The 17,657-nt window shown below is 46.4% G+C and overlaps 1 protein-coding gene across 1 annotated transcript in view; it reads left to right on the forward strand.

Moving 5' to 3' along the window:
• The first annotated feature begins 13,800 nt into the window (after positions 1–13,800).
• Positions 13,801–17,657, forward strand: part of trpn1 (transient receptor potential cation channel, subfamily N, member 1) — a 49,477-nt gene continuing 45,620 nt past the window's right edge. The window contains exon 1 of the mRNA XM_007886805.2: positions 13,801–13,968. Coding sequence (XP_007884996.1) covers positions 13,819–13,968 — 150 coding nt within the window. The 5' untranslated portion in view covers positions 13,801–13,818. The remainder of the gene's footprint in view (positions 13,969–17,657) is intronic.

Here is a 17,657-nt window from a genome sequence, read left to right on the forward strand (position 1 = left end):
CCCGAGCTTTCAGCCTCTCTGGAACTCCATTCCACGGTCACTTCGCCTCGCTTTCTCCCTTGCCTCCTTCAAGGCTGGTCTCAAGACCCTCCACTTGGATCGTCGCCCTCTCCACCTTCCCTCACCCGTACCCCATCCCTCCCCCATGCTCGGGTCCTGACCCCTGACTGTCCAGCGCCTTGGGATGTTCTCCCGACGTGAAAGACACTCTAAATGTCATTTTGTTGTTGCTTTGTTGGGTCTGAGCTGAGCCGGCTCTGAGGTTACTTGGGTTGACAGCGGAAAGTCAACCCTCTATGACAGTCTCCGTAGTTCGGTTCCTGAGCCAAGTGAGTCTCCAGTACTCCAGGGCACTGCTGATGACAGACCAGTCAGCCCGGCTCATTGGCAGGACTTGGGTTCGATTCCCGGCAGGGCGAAATGTTGGGCAAATTTCCTTACTCCACACACCTCCGTTTACCTCGCAGTAAGTAGGAACCCGGTTGTTAGTTGATTGGTGGATTGCTTTTCCAGGGGTAATAGTTGTTTAAAAAATAAAATAATTTAGGCACTCAATTCACGACTGTTTGTGGGCCACTGTTGTGCGCAATTGGCTGCCACGTTTTCCCCACAAGATATACAGTCAATTCACTTTACAGTATATTCTGTGAAGCGCTTTGAGACGTCTCGAAGACATGATAAGGAGCTATATCCAATGCAAGGATTATTATTATTATTATTGTTGGAGAGGCAGACTAGACACTGAGGGCAGGGATTCTACACACTTTCTGATAACCCTGGAAAGGTGATCCAACCTGGACCAGCAGTGGGAAAGCTCACCAGGCCATGCTCTCAATGGCGAGCTGTGCAAGTTTACCTGGTTAAACTCCGGCTGTCACCTGACACACACTCTGGAGTCACCCAAGCCTTGAATCTTGCTAACTTGGGCTAATGCTCTCTGGAATTAGGTAAGCAGGGTGCGTCCCTCGAGGGAGAGATTTCACATTTCGTTCCAGACATGGAAATTCCCATGTGATGTGCGGATGTGAAATTGTGTCTCGTTCGGATACTCTGAAGCATGGTGAAGAGTTTCCGTGTGTGTCAGACGCCTGGCTGAACCCCCACTTTTTTCCACGTTAGTTTTGCGCACGTTATAGTTTTAAAGAGAAGAAAAAATCAAAATTACGAGGAAATATTTCACTTCAAATTGGGGAAAGCGTGAAATTTGCTTGGGTTAAGCATCTGAAGTTTGAGTGTGCGAGCTTCTCATTTGCTTGCAGTTTGTTCCCAAGACTTGCTCCCTCAAATCACATCGGTGTTTGTTATAAAATGAGGTTTCCTTCAGTCTTGTCAAATCTCTCTTTTCCTCTCTCTGCCTGCACCCCCACCCCTCTTCCCCTCCTCACCCCCCACGCACACACGTCCTTCCAAAATTAATGGAGAAAAAGTGATATCCAGGGTATGACTGAGTATCACTGTGGAGCCTGCATCTGACTGAACAGACAGCAATTGACAGCAGCTGAATCTTACATACCTGTGGAATTCAGGTTGTGTTTGGACTTGCTCTGCATAACAGACTCTCGTTCTCTCCATTCCCGCCTGTGGTTTCCCTACCTTGCTGCACCTTTTCAGTTCCCAGACCTTTGCAGGTGCACACAAAATCAAAAGCAGTTTCGATGAAAGCCCTTCGGTCATTTGATCTCATCCTGGTACCTCGCCCTCGCTGCTGTTCCAAACCTGTGACTCAAACCCATTACACCTGCATTTCCTTACCTGGGTAGTCATTCCAGCTGTCAATTATCCCATTATGTGAGTACTACTTTCTGGTGTCTTGATTCCAACCCCCAGCTCGGTGCAAACCCTTAATTCTTCAGCACGTTGGGATGTGCTTTCGATGCGAACGACGCTATATAAATATGGTTGTAGTCTTGCTTGGAGCCAGAGTACACGGCCTGCGATTGAAGGGGTTAAATTCAAGACAAATCTGCGGAAACAATACTTCAGTAAGCGAGCAGTAAATGTATGGAACTGACTCCCTAGGAAGACGGTGGAAGCAGAAAGTGTTAATTCTTTCAAAAACAAATTAGATAGATTTCATTTAGGAAATAATATCTTGGGAAACACTATATAGTTTGGGACATATCATATGCAACTGCCAGGATGGTGGAAGGTGAGTTGGATGGACCTTGATCTTTCGTCTAGAAATTTTTATGTCCTATATCCTGAATTTGCCCTTCACACCCCTGAACCCATGCCCTGTCACCATCTTGCCTCAGTACATCTGAAAATATTGTTCTGGATTTACTTTCTCTATCCTATTAAGCATCTGATATTGACAGTCCAATTTGAAACATTTCTGATGGAGATTGCTCAGTAAGAGGATCAGAACCCACACTGCAAATCACCTGCTTACACCCTCACCTGCACTTGACTTCACATACTCATCTTTGCCCGTCCTCACCAGGCTCCACTTTCTCCACGATTGACTTCAAGATCCTTTCCTGTGGCTCCGTGGCTCCCAGCACTGGCTGTCCCAGAGCAGCAACCCCACATGTCCAATCATTCACTCTCTCCGCTCAAACCGCCTCCTTAAGGCAAACCCAACTTCCCCCTCCCTCATACGTACCCTCCCCAACTCCCCTCACACCACTCTCCACAACCATCTCTCCTGTACATCCCAAAATCCTCTCCGCATCACTCTCTCCTCCCTCCTGCAAACCCACCCGCATTTCCCTCCAAAACGTCCATTCCCTCTCAAATAAAGCCCTCACCTTTCACGACCTCATCTTGGACGAGCACCTTGACATTCTTGGGCTCACTGAATCCTGGCTCTCCCCCAATGAAGTATTCTACTTCAAGATCCTCACCCCTGTATTCAAATCCCTCCACTGCTCTTCACCCCCCTACCTCTCTGACCTCTTCTCTCTTCAAAACAGTATCCATTGCCTTTGTTCCTCCGGGTCTGGCCTCCTCCTCGTCCCCCGAGTCCTCCGCTCCACACTCGGCAGCCGTGCCTTCAGCCACTATGCTTTGAGGCTCTGGAACTCCCTTCCTCACTCCCTTTGCCTCACTCGCTCTCTTCCTATTTTCAGGTCTCTGCTGAAGACCTTTCTCTTCGACCGCGCCTTTGGTGACCTTCCTCCCCCTCCCCCTGGCTCGGCGCCGGGATCTGTTACTATAAAGCGCTCTGAGACTCCATCCAGCGTGGAGGGTACTATATAAATCCAAGTTGTTGTTTTGTCTACAAATTCCGATCACTCTTGTCCGTCTTTGACCTTCTCCAGAACCCCATCTCCCAACCCCCCGCGGCTCGGTAAGTTGCCTGTCGTGCATTTCCTTGTCTCACTATTGGCGACCAAGCCTTCAGGCACTATGCCTTTACTCTGGAACAACCTCCCTAAATGGTTCTGCCTCCCCCTTTCTCTTTTAAAGTCTTCTGAAAACCAATCCCACTTTGATCTTGACAACAGTTGCCTTGCTCCCCCATCCTCCCTAACTGGGTGTCCACCACTGACTCTGTGATGCACTTTGAGATGTTGCCCTATTTTCAGAAATCATATCAATGCAAGTTGTTGTTGGCTGACCTCTGACATCAGACTGTGCCTCAGAACAAGTAATAATAATAATCCTCGCATTTGATATAGTGCCTCATCACGTTGTCCAGAAATCTCGAAGCACTTCACAGAATTTTACTTTGAAGTGGAGTGATTATTTTTTAGGCAAACCCAGGCAGCCAATTTGCACACAGCAGTTGAGCAGACTGTTGGCCAAGTCAGGTCTTCAAGCTTAAAGACAACATCCACAAAGCGGTCGCACATCCCTTCCATGAAGGAATTATCCAGCTTTGTTCAGAAACTGGCCCCAACACAATAAACATACAGATCACAAGAATCCTCACTGAGTGAAGTGAGTAATTGCATGCTTCGTAAATTAAACCAAATCATTCATGATGTTTGGTGTGGGAGGGGGAGGAGAGAGGGAAGGGCGAGAAAAAAGGGAACAACTGTTTCTGTATCGAATGTGGACAAAGAGTAATAGAGATGGCGTTAAGATAAAATAAACTCGCAACATAGAAGTGAATGGACTGCGAAGGGAATAGCGGGGCATTTTTCTCTGCAGCGCAGCTTTAACTAGAAATTCCTGAGACAAATTTAGAAACCGTGATATAAACAGACCTGCTGGAGTCTTTTAAAATTGTTTGGAATGCTGTGTATACATTCGAGGTGCTGTGGGTAAGGAGCTGAACCCGTTTCAAGTAAAAGGGTTCTTTATTCTTTAAAGATCATGTTGGGACTTTGATTCACACAGTCCAGGCTGACACTCCCATTGCAATGCTGGGCGTGTGTTGTGTTGTTGGAAGTGCCATCCCTTTGGGTGAGACATTAAACCAAGGTCGCGTCTGCCTGTTCAGGTGGACATTAAAGATCCCATGGCTGTATTCGAAAAGAGAAGGGAGTTTCTCTCGGTGTCTTGGCAAACAGCAAGCAAGGAACCAAACCTAATTTGGACAACATCGGTTGACTGCCAGTGCTTTTAACAATAATATTCCTTACATTTGATACAGCCACATTCACAAAGGGAGGACGTTCAAAGCACATCACAGGATTTACTGTAAAGTGTAGTGGCTGTGTATCCGATAGGCAAATGTCACAGCCAGTTTATCCACAGCAATGTCACAAATGGCCGTTAATGTGGGTATTGTCCATTGGGGAGACAGGAGGGTGGGAATTGTGAATCGGGTATTGCCAATAGTGGTATTGAGGTGATCATATCGACACTTATTTTTAATCTTAAACACCTCCCTTCTCAGGCTGCCTTTCCCCCCAACCCTGTTGTACGCAGGCGAGGGATCAGTGCGGAGATACACTGGCTGCCTTTTCTTCTCCTTGATCCACTACTACAGATGCAGCCCTGACTGAGATCAGCTCCCTCAGTGCAGATTACCATCTACAGCATTACAACAACAAGACAACAACAACAAGATTCCATTTATAAAGCGCCTTTCACGTCAGGAGGACGTCCCAAGGCGCTGCACAGTTGGGTCATGACCCGAGCAGGGGGGAAATGGTCAGGGGAGGGGAGGGAGCGAGGAGGGGGGAAATGGTCAGGGTGAGGGGAGGGAAGGGAGGGAGCGAGAAGGGGGAAGAGAGTCGAGAGGGGAGCTGAAGGCTCGGTCAAAGAGAAAGGTTTTGAGACCGGCCTTGAAGGAGGAGAGGGAGGAAGCAAGGCGAAGGCACTGGGGGATAGAGTTCCAGAGCCTCGGGGCTGAGAGGCTGAAGGCCCGGCCACCGATGGTAGGGCGAGTTGGGCGGGGACGTGGAGCAGACCGGAGCCAGAGGAACGGAGGGTACGGGCAGGTAGGTAGGGGGATAGTAGGTTGGAGAGGTAGGAGGGAGCAAGGCCGTGAATGGCCTTGTAGGTGAGGATGAGGATCTTGAAATCAATCCTCTGGGGGATGGGGAGCCAGTGGAGGCGAGCGAGGGTGGGAGTGATGTGGTCCCGAAGCCTGGTGCGGGACAGTACACGAGCTGCAGAGTTCTGGATGACCTGCAGCTTGTGGAGGGAGGTGGCGGGAAGGCCGACGAGGAGAGAGTTCCCATAGTCCAGCCTTGAGGTGACAAAGGCGTGAACCAGTGTTTCAGCCGCGTGAGGGATGAGGTAGTGCCGTAGTCTGGCGATGTTCCCGAGGTGATGGAAGGCGGTGCCAGTTGTGGTGCGGATGTGAGGGAGAAAGGACAGCTCAGGGTCGAACAAAACGCCGAGGTTCCTGACTGGCTTTGAGAGGTGGAGAGTGCAGCCTTGGATGCTGATGCTGTCAGCGCCTGAGGTGCGGAGGCGCTGACGTGAGCCAATCAGGAGGGCCTCGGTTTTTCGCACGTTGAGCTGAAGAAAGTTGTCTCTCGTCCAGGACTCGATGTCGGACAGGCAGGCTGTCAGGACATCGGTGGTCGTGGAGTTGAGAGTAGAGGAGGAAAGGTAGAGTTGGGTGTCATCCACATACATGTGGAAGTTAACTCCATGTCTGCGGATGATGTCACCAAGGGGTTACAGATTACAGATCTGTGAGCCTCAATGGTTGGTGGCTTTACTCACTCGTTCATGGGAGGAGCTGCTTACTTGAATATTGTATTGGGGGGGCATTTAAAAAGAATCACATGCACAGGAAATCTAGCGGAGAAAGAGCTGAGAATTGGAATTAGCATTAGACAGCCTCTTGGAGGAGAAAACACTGACATGAAATAAAGGGGCCGAATGGCCTAATTTACTGGATCTGTGAAGATGCCCTGCCTAAAATCTGGAACTCTCTCCCCCAAAAGGCTATGGGAGCTGGATTCATTCACATCTTCAAGACTGAGGTTGACAGATATTTGTTAGGTCAGGGTATTAAGGGATACAGGACAAGGTGGGTAATTGGACTTGAGGTACAAATCAGCCCTGATCTTATAGAATTGTGGCACAGGCTCAAGGAGCTGAATGGGCTTCTCCTGTTTCTATGTTATTATCACCCCCAGCCTTGTGAGTTCTTTTTATACAGATCTCTGTGTACTTGTGGCCCTGCAGAGCCATGAGTGACATCCTCTGTGTGTAGACTCCACCCTCTCCATCCTGCCTCTGCAAAGAGATGGACAACCCGTCCATTTTAACAATGGGGAGAAACAAGCACAATGCACGTTGTTGGTAACCCCCGGCCCACCCACCATCACCACCTCCGACCCACCCCCTCCTACTTGAACACACTTCCTTCGAGCACTGCATTATTTTTAACCAGACCAAGTCACTCCTGTTTCCTTTGTATTTCATGCCACCTTTTTGCTAAGGATGTCTCTTGCTGTTATTAATAGTAACTTGGGGCCTTGGCTCTGACCTTAAGCAATCCTACAGCCTACTATCTTTGAACTGTTCTTTTGCTGTAAGTACAGATGTCTCAAGAGTAAATCCCTCAAGGCCAAGCTAAGTAACTCAAAGGCTCCACAGGGACAATGCAGAGCATCCAACATTGCAGAGGTCAGAGCTCATGGTGGTTTTCAGAAGAGATGTTTTGTGGAAGGCACATATATTGAGCTCAGGATGTTGGGACTCATTTTTTTAAAAACAAACTTGATGCTGCATTGGGTGGATGATAGAGTGTGTGTTCTGGAAGGATAAAGTCAAAGATAGGCCTCAATCTTCATTCAAACCTCTCTTGTGATCTTATTTCAATGGCCAAGCGAATAGCATCACATCCAGGCAACAAGGTTCAAATCGCGGCCTGCATTGAGTTAGCTGATCTCAGCTGGGGCAATGTTCATGGCACTACAATTGAAGCCATTGAGTTAGTGAGGGGAAAATCAGCCGGTGGGTACTCTGGAAGGATGAGATCAAGGGGAAACAGGTGGTAAATAGGACTGAATGAAAGTATTGCACTTTAAGAGAGCCAGCACAGACATGATGGCCGGATGGACTTCTTCTGTGCTATAGATTTCTATGGTTCTAAATTGAGTCAAAGGGCTCGAGCCTCTCCTTTGAGAGGCACTTAATATTGGAATTAATAGCCAATGTATAGAATTTCTCTGGAATCCTTTTCACGTGTGAAATTCTGACTCAGTTGGATGTGCTCTCATCTCTGATTCAAAAGGTTGTGAGTGTCAAATAACAACAACAACAAAATTACATTTGTATGGTGCCTTTCACGTCGGGAGGATGTCCCAAGGCGCTGGACAGACATAGTTATGGATGTGAGCTGGGGGGTCGGGGTTGGGGAGGGTGGAGGCTGGTGGGGGTAGCAGGGATATCAAAAGCACGGTCGAAGAGGAGGGTCTTGAAGGAGACAAGGGGGGATGGGCGAGGCAGAGGGACTGCAGAAGGCCCGCCTGCCAATAGTGGGGTGGGCGAGGCGGGGAACATGAAGCAAGCCGGAGCCCGCTGAATGGAGGGAGCGAGCAAGATGGTAGGGGGTTAGGGGGTCGCAGAGGTAGGGGGAGCAAGACCATGGAGGGCTTTGAAGGTGAGGACTTAAAATGAAATGTTAAGCCAAGGTTCCATCTGCCTGATCAGGTAGATGTTGAATATCCAATGGCTGATCAGGATAAGATCTTCCACTCATTTGTATTGACTTTATTTAATTTTACAATTCAAAGAAGGGGAATAAAGTAGAGCCAATATTCAAAACAATTTTTCCACCCAACAGTCTTTTTGGAAGATAAAATGTATTTTAGGAAATGACTTGCTCCCTCCCAAAAAAGAACAGCAGTTGAATGGGTAACATCCATCTGAACGTGGACAAAATGGGCTGAATGGCTTCCTTCTCTACTGTTGTTGTGTCTCTCTGTTTGTCTTCATGTGTCTCATGGAGTCCTGTGGCGTAGTGGTTAGTACACTCGCCTCGCAAGTGAGAGGACCCAAAACCGTAGGCAAGTTTCCTTTCTCCACACGCTTCCATTTCCCAAGCAGTAAGTAGGAACCTGATTGTTAGGCGATTATTGGATGCCTTTTCCGGGATAATAATCCCTAAAAAAAAAAAAAAAATTTGGTCCATTTTTCCACAACTGTTTGTGGGACTCTACTGTTCGCAATTCCACCCACAAAAATATACAGTCAATTTACTTTACAATATATTTTGTGGAGCGCTTTGAGATGTCTCAACGACTTGATAAGGCGCTGTATGAAAAGTAAGGATTATTATTAATATTATTATAATGCTGTGTTCTGTGAGGTGCAGTGCTGGATTCTTAACTGCTGGAAACCGAATCAAGTTCCCTCGACCGTCATTACGTCACGGAGGGGAAGCCATTCTCCCCGGCCTGGATTGGAACCCGACTCCCTGCTGTGGGCTCCAAGGGTTAATTGGAGTTCATCACCTGAGCACAAATATGACAAGCTGCAACTTCCTTTACTTTGAGTCTGTTTCCCTCGTGACATTTCCTGCTCGGCCTCCTTCCTATCTTCAAGGACAAGGTTCAGGCAAGTCCAGTCGGAAATCCCTGGTTTCATGCGGAGTTTTGTTTGGTCTTTTTTCCTTTTCCCCGGGTTTCCACAGGCACATTCCTGCTTCCCGGATAGGAGCCAATATTCCCAATCCGCTGAAGCACTGTCACTCCGCGGATGGAAGTAGCTTTTGGGATTCTGTCTGCCTGATTTATAATGATCCTTGTACTTGTTACAACATTTAGTATGTTCTTCATGAGGGATGCGGGGGGAGAGGTGTGGGGTTGATTGAAGTGACTGTGCACTTGTGGGCAAGCGCAGCAACCATTTTGCGCACAGCAAGACCTCAAAAAACATCCAGAAAATGAATGGCCAGTTTATCCAGGGGAACTTAGGTGTCAACCTGGCTCAGTTGGTAGCACTGAGTCAGAAAATGTTAGTTTCATGTCGGGACTTGAACCTTGTGTAGTCTGAAACTTCAATATAATACTGAGGATGCACTGCATTGTTGAAAGTGCTATCCTTGGGATGAGCTGTTAAACTGAGGTCCCATCTGCCTGTTCAGGTGGACTTTAAGATCCCATGGAAAAGAGAGATTCTCCCGTTGTCCTGGCCAGCAATCCCCCAAATAAAATTGATCATTCATTCCATGGCTGTTTGTGGAACATTGCTGTGTGCAAACTGCCTGCTGTGTTTACCCGCAAAATACATTTTGCAGCAGTTACCTTTGAGGCATTTTTGACATTATAGGTGTGTTATTAAATGCAATTATGATTAATATTATCACAAGAGTGGTCTGGCTGAAGAAGTCCCTTCAGCCCATCTAATCTCATCCCTCCAGAACACCCATCCTCTATCATTCCCCTGCATCACTGCATCGAGCTGCTTTTAAATTAATCTAGTGTCCTGACCTCCATCACCTTTCCTGACAATATTCTCTGGTCGTTGATAACCTTCTGCATATAAAACAAATTCCTGGTGTCTGTCCTAAAAATGCCCTTAACAACTCTAAACCTATGTCCTATTGTTCTACTGTCATGCTATCTCCTAAATCAATGGTATGGGTTATTTTTTCAGTCCCATTTAAAATTGCATATAATAACTTGGAGCTAGTTTTGCGATTATAAGTCGTCTTCATCTGTTCCCATAACCGAAAATCAACAGCCTCAATGCTTGTGGTGCTAACGGGGAAGCTAATGTAACAAGAGGCTTTACATTAATTAATCTATTTTAAATAAAGCTGGAAAGTAGCTTATACAGAGTATCGCACAGGGTGACCCTGTGAGCAAACCCTGTGAGTGGCCTCATTGCCTAGCGCTGGCTGGTACTAGCTGCAGGTCCCACACATAATGATGTTCACTTGTGTTCTTCAGAAGGATATTTGCATTGCCAGAATATCTCATCCTTCCAAAACATCCTTCCTGTTACAGCATCGAATGCTTTCTTAAATGAGTCGTAGCGTGCTCCCTGCTAATACGTTTCAGCTGTTATTTACTCTCTGCTGAAAGAAGTGTGAGTGTCAGCCTGGCTCAACTAATAGCACTCTCGCTTCTGAGTCAGAAGGTTGTGGGTTCAAGCTCCATGTCAGGACTTTGAGCTCACATAATTCAGGCTGACACTCCAATGCAGTGCTTGGGAGAAAGAGAGAGGGGCGCTGTATTGGGACGTATTCCCGATGTGAAAGGCGTTATACAAATGTAACTTCTTGTATTAAACATTAAATAAAGATCCTGTCTGCCTGTTTGGATGGATGTTAAAGATCCCATGGCACTATTTAAAAAGAGAAGGGAGTTTCTCCCAGAGTCTTGGCCAACAATCCCCCAAATAAAATCGATCATTCACTTCGTAGCTGTTTGTGGGACATTGTTGCGCGCAAATTGGCCACTGCAATTGCCTGCAAAGTACACAGTCACTACATTTAATAGCAAATCCTGAGAAGTACTTTGATACAACCTCTTGATATGAAAGTGTACGGTATCAAATATAACGATTATTATTTTTTAATATTTGGTGTCCATCATCATGTTGTCTTTTACAGGACAGAACCTCTTCCCTGGTGTTATTGACCACATCCTTTCTCCCCCCACCCCAGCTCCCTCCGACCTTGACTTCTCACTCAGTCTTTGTGACCTGAAAGAAGCTTAAGTATTAAATGTTGTTGTCATTGTTGTGTCCTTGTCTACAGCTGATCCCATGTCAAGTTATAGCTTGAAGGATGCTATTGTGAGGTTGGAGGATTTTCCTTCACCTCAGGAAATGTCTCAGAGAGTGGCTGAGAAACTGCATTTAATCATCAGCGTTGGGCAATGCATTGCACTTGGAACTCCACCCAAATGCTGTCAGCGGAACCCAGGGTCAGTGTGGGCGTCTGGGGAACCGAACAGAGATTTATTTGCTACAATTTTTACTGGTATTTCCCACAGCTCAGATACAATGCTAAAATATAATCGTCCTTGCGTGTGATACAGCACCTAAGACGTTGAATCTTCTCAATGAGCATCACAGGAAATCGCTGTCAAGTCCAGTCACTGTGTTTTGTAGGAACATGCTTAGCTAAGAATTTGTGCACAGCAATGTCCCACAAACAGCCATGAAGTGAATGATCAACTTAACCGGAGGAGTGTTGGCCACGACACTGGGGGGAAAACTCCTTATTCTCAAAGCGCTCCACAAAATATATTGTAAAGTAAGTTGACTGTATATTTTTGTGGGTGGAATGCGGCAGCCGATTGCGAACAGTAGAGTCCCACAAATCGTGTCACCTGAGCGTGGGTGGGTGGGTGGGTCCTGCCGCAATGCGCCGCTCTCTGCCTCAGTCTCGAACTGTGAGCTCAAATCCCGATCTTGGGCTTGAGCCCGCAGTCTTCCAATGTCACTTGCGTATGAAATATCCCATTAAAATAAAAAAAACAGCGACTTTCTCCCAGTGTCCTGCCCAACAGTCCCACCAGATTAAATTAGTCTTTCAGCTCGTGTTCTGCTTGCAGGACCTTGCTGTATTCTGTCCAGCGCCTTGGGGCATCCTCCCGACATGAAAGGCGCTATACAAATGTAATGTTGTTGTTGTTGTATGACTGTATTTGTTGGGTTTGAAGCGAAATGAAGCAAATGCTGCACCTCTTTCTCCATCTGGTGGTCGCTTCAAGCAACTCCATATAGGAACACTTCAAAGTAAGCAACACGGTGTTGTGATTTTCAGTGGTAAAAATCTGACCAATGTTAATGTCAAAAAGCCAATTTCCTGCTAAATTATTATTGTAATCTGTCAAACGTGAGCTTGGGGTTTTTACGTTGGGGGGTGGGGGGGTTGGGGTGGAAATATACTTCCAGCTCCCCAACATTTTAAATCGGGGAGGGAAGGTGATAGTCCCCTTTCCCCACGCCCCCCAGTTCCACTTCCAATGGTCTACCAGTGTAGTCGAACCTTATGGCTGCTGAGGGCTGCAGGTCCTATTTGAGCAATGTCCCCGGGCTGCATAAGCAATATTTTTGTGTTTTCCTTCCAGAAACGTAATAACATTTGTGGGTTATGGAGGGAGAGGGTGGGACAGATGAAATGGAGGGAGCGGGTGGGCGCCTGATGAAATCGGCCCGGGGGCCGCCAGTTGGACCACCCTGGTCTAGACTAACACGCCAGCGCACTGCTGTGGGAGCCCTGCATTGCTGGAGGTACCATCCTTTAGATGAGGAATTAAACCGAGGTCCCGTCTGTTTTTTAAATGAATCTCAGTGCCCTAGTCCCAACAACCTTTTAACCTATCATCCCCTGTCCTCTACCCCATTTTCTCCTTTGTCTTCCTTGCCCTGCCTCCCCCCTCTCTGTCAGCTCTTAAAATCCTCTCCCTCCCAACATGCCCCAGTTCTGACGAAGGGTCGTGGACCCGGAACATTGACTCACTTTCCTTTCTCATAGATGCTGCCTGACCTGCTGAGTGTTTCCAGCGACTTCTGTTTTTGTTTCAGATTTCCAACATCTGCAGTATTTTGCGTTTTGTTTCCACTTGATAATATATTTTGCAAAGCGCTTTGAGACGTCTCAACGACATGATAAGGAGCTATATCAAATGCAATGATAATTATTATATTATTATTAATATCTTTTTGTCTGGTACAGCAGGTATCAGACTCCGGACATATCCCTGAAGTTCGCTCTCTAAAGTTATGTGAAATACAAAGGTTCACTTGGGTAATTTGTGCTCTGTCTCTCTCAACCCTCTCCATCCCACAAATATCTCACAGTGAAGCGTTACAGCTGATTATGAAGCTAAAACGTTGCATCTTAAAAGGGTCGGATGGGTCTCTGCTGGAGGTAGAACTGGATAAAGATAAATTCTCGGCATTACACGTTGCCATGTGAGGAAGACCTCATGCAACATTGATAAAGATTTGGCAGCCTTGGATGCAGGAGAACTATCCTGTATAGTCACAATGGGCTTTTTTTATATAACACACACAGGCTGCTGGTTGAAATGCTGAACTGAAATTAATTTAAAGCCGGATCCAAGGTAACGAGAACCAAAGGCGGAGTTAAGAAAAGTTTAACTAATGCTGGCCGAGAGCCCTAATTGGTGCTGTTTAATAAAAAAAAACCACACACATTCTGCAAAGCAGCTCCAGCCTCAACCTCCCGCAAAGATAGAGAGAGTAAGAAAGGGTGAGTGAAATTGGCCATCAATCATTCTGAAATTAACAAGCAGCCAGACAAAGCCACAAGGACACAGCAGCACAGGCTGTAGGGGGAAAAGGTAGGGAGAGGAGAGATTTTTTCCTTTGGGAAGGGGGATAAAAAGTTGGGTTGGAGGGTGGAGTGTGGGGTGGAAGAGAGAGAAGGGAAGAAATTGTCCCAGGTTCAACAACAACAAATTACATTTGTCTAGTGCCTTTCACGTCAGGAGGACGTCCCAAGGTGCTGGACAGTCGGATCCAGCCACAGAGATGTCGGAGACCGGTTCCATAGGTTCAGGATCGACTGTGGCTTCAGGAAGCAGGATTGTGCTGTTGGCGACCAGAGGAGAATGGGGAGCCCTGGAACAGGCTCTCAAAGGGATAGACAGGGGAGACCGAGACATCTCCCTCTCCGACGAAGTGTGTAACTATTTCTGTTTTGCCAACTATTTCCTTATTCTTCTAACTTTAAAAAAACCAATCAAACCGACTGTTCACTTTTAACTGTTAAAAGGGCAGACTTTTTTATATTTTTCTATAAGTGTGGATTCCTGTAGCATGGTGGTTAACTCAAGTGAGAGGAGCTGGGTCTGATTCCCAAGCAGATCGAAACCTTAGGCAAGTTTCCTTACTCCACACGCGTCTGTTTAGCTAGCAGTATATAGGAACCCGGTTGTTAGTCGATTGACGGTATTCATTACATGACTGTCGGGAGACTGCTGTGCGCATTTGCCCACAAAATACACAGTCAATCCCACTTTACAATATATTCTGTGAAGCACTTTGAGACATCTTGACGATGCGATAAGGTGTTATATCAAATGCAAGGATTATTATTATATAGAACAGGGAGCCATTTAAGTATTCAAGAAAAAATAAGCAACTTTGTCTGATTTTAAGAGATAATTGCAGTTGATTATTTCGGCTTTGAAAATGGCAGGGGCTCCTACACGGATCCAAAATCACACCTCGTCTGAGCCCGTGAGACCTATGGCAATGCTCCCTGGCACTGTATTGAAATGCCAGCCTAAACTGTGAGTCCCAAAGTGGAACTTGAACCCACAACCTTCTGACTCAGAGTCGACAGTGTTACCAACTGAGCTTGGCTTCGATGGTCAACTGTTGAGTCAGTGCTGAGCCCTGACTGTAGAGCCTTTTGTTGTGCATTTTTCAGCAATAAAGAGGATTATCATCCCTAGTAGTCAGACACCACCAGTTACCTCAGTGCTTTAGATCTGGATGGAATTTAAGAATTTTCCACTATCCTGTGTGACTTTAAATTTTAAGGCTTTTTTTTGGTCAGCCGGGTGTCTGACACATGTGGAAACCCATTACCGTGCTTAAGAGTATCCAAACCAAGCTGAGATTTCCATGCATCCCACCTACACATGGAAATCCCGGAGATAGATTGTTGGAATAGAATGCACACTCTCCCTGGAGGGACACATCTTGCTTACCTAATTCTAGAAAGTGTTAGGCACAGGTTGGCAAGAGCCAAGGCTTGGGGACCCGAGTGTGAGTTGAGGTACTGCTGGAGTCTAACCAGCTAAAACCGCATAGCTTGCCATTGACATTGCTGTCCAGCAAACTTTCCCGCTGCTTGTTGAGCTTGGACCACCCTACCTGTTAGGGCTTTGGCTTACTGGCTCAGGAACTGGACTATCGAGACCACCACAGAGGCCTGGCTCATTTCCCACATTCCATTACCAGGCATGTCATTACCTTTTTAAGGCAAAATGGACTCACTGCCTGAGACTAGCTGGAATTTCGGGCCTCTGATCTCTTGAATCTACAAAACAGGTTTTGTCCATTTATAAATCCATTGGTCCATTCAGAATTACTGTGTAAATTGCAAAGAAAGAAGTATAAAGAAGTCTATGTAAAATGAAGTGACTATGTATTTGGAGGCAAACAGGGCAGCCAATTTGCATACAGCAATGTCCCACAAACAGACCAGCTTGATCGATCAGGACACTGGGAGAAACACCTTTCTGTTTTCAAACGGTGCCAATGGGATCTTTAAGGTCCACATGAACACACAGCTAATAGTATACATGTTCATCCAGTTCAAAAGGATGCAAATTATTCCCACCTTTAATTTGACCTGCACCTCTATGAAATGTAAACTTTAAATGCAAATTTTCTATTTTGGTGGTAAACTTTAACTATGGTCCTGTGTTCACCTCACAGTGTAAAATACAGCTTAACAAATTGTTCCCTTTACCAGGGAACATAATTAAGTAGAGGCTGGTGTCTGTCAGAGCGTAAAAAGAGTACATGTGTAAATCCATTCCACAATCTATCCGAAACCCCATTAACAAGATGGAACAGCACCCAGGTCCTAATGGCCAGGTGTCTGATATGCGATTCTGTGTTAATCAAACCCATTCTGAACACTTTCAAAACGCGTTTCGTTCCAACAATCTGCGAGGTCACAAGTCACATCACGAACTTTGTGCTCACAGTCCAGGCTGATGGTTCAGTCCAGCGCTGGGAGAGCATCACCTGGTCACAGATGCTGCCCTCGGATGAGGTGTTAAAACCAAGGATCTGTCTGTCTGTTCAGGTGTACATGAAAGAATTTTATGGCGCTATTTGAAAAGAGGAGGCAGTTTCTCACAAATTTTAAATACATTTGTCACTTAATTTGACACTTGGCTGTTTATGGGACCTTACTGCGTGCAAGTTGGCTACTGCATTCAACAATCACAACATTTATAGAGCGCCTTTCACGTCGGGAGGATGTCCCAAGGCACTGTACAGTTGGGTCAGGACCCGAGCAGGGGGGAAATGGTCAGGGTGAGGGGAGGGAAGGGAGGAAGCAAGGAGGGGGTAGAGAGTCGAGAGGGGAGCTGAAGGCACGGTCAAAGAGAAAGGTCTTGAGACCGGCCTTGAAGGAGGAAAGGGAGGAGGAAAGGCGAAGGCACTGGGGGATGGAGTTTCAGAGCCTCGGGGCTGAGAGGCTGAAGGCCCGGCCACCAACGGTAGGGCGGTTGGGGAGGGGATGTGGAGCAGACCGGAGCCAGAGGAACGGAGGGTACGGGCAGGTAAGTGGGGGGATAGTAGGTCAAAGAGGTAGGAGGGAGCAAGGCCGTGAATGGCCTTGTAGGTGAGGATGAGGATAAATGCAATAACAGATTGCATTTATATAGTGCCTTTCATATCAGGCCGATTCACTTACAAATACACAGTAACTACACTCTCTGTGAAATGCTTTGAGATGTTTCAAAGCTACAGGTTAATTTTATTATGAAGAAGATCCCTTGAGCCCATTTAATCTCATCCTGTAGTACAGGCTGTGTTATGCACGTGTAAAATAGTCACACGGGCCACAAGTTAGCCACCCTTCTGTAGAATACCGACCATACCATCTTACTGTCACAGCTGTGTTTTTAATTAAGTCCCATATCCTGCCCGTCTTCATTCTCTCTGTTGACTTCATGCGCTCAACGATGATACCCTGAGTGAATGGTGCTGTATAAACACAAATTGTTGTTGTTGTAACTTCATTCCATCTATTACACTCTTCGTAGAGAAAGCCTAATGAGTGTCTGCACTGAACTTGCCCAACAAACCCTTCAACTTCTGCCCTTTTGTCCTCCTGCTTGATATCTAAAAGGATGGTTTTGAGTTTACTTTATCTCCATTTAGCACTTTATGCACTTCTCTGAGGATTATAACCCCTCAGACATGTGGATGCAGCTGTGATCGGCTGACTTCTTAGCCATGGCAGCATCACGGTGGGGGGGTGGAGAGAACTATGAGTAACAGCGATGCAACGAAAGGGACTTCTGATGAGATGGTGAGCGCAATTGTATTCTGTTTCCAGTGAAATCCTATCCACAGCAAACATACTGAATGAGGTTATTTCATACATTTTGCTGCACCCGTCAATGCCTTGGGACGTCCTCCTGACACGAAAGGCACTAAACAAATGTAATTTGTTGTTGCTGTTTTGTATTCGTTTAATCATGTTCAAACATATCACGTTTGATAATTTTGCAGCGAAATTTCCAGCTGTCTTTTCCAACGTAACATTTAATTGACTCTGGCGTAACATTTTCGACCACCATAACTTGACCGCAGTGAAGTTAAGAGGTGTTACTCTA

This window comes from Callorhinchus milii, unplaced genomic scaffold (genome assembly GCF_018977255.1).
Source record: "Callorhinchus milii isolate IMCB2004 unplaced genomic scaffold, IMCB_Cmil_1.0 Scaffold2, whole genome shotgun sequence".
In the NCBI taxonomy this organism is placed as follows: Eukaryota; Metazoa; Chordata; class Chondrichthyes; order Chimaeriformes; family Callorhinchidae; genus Callorhinchus; species Callorhinchus milii.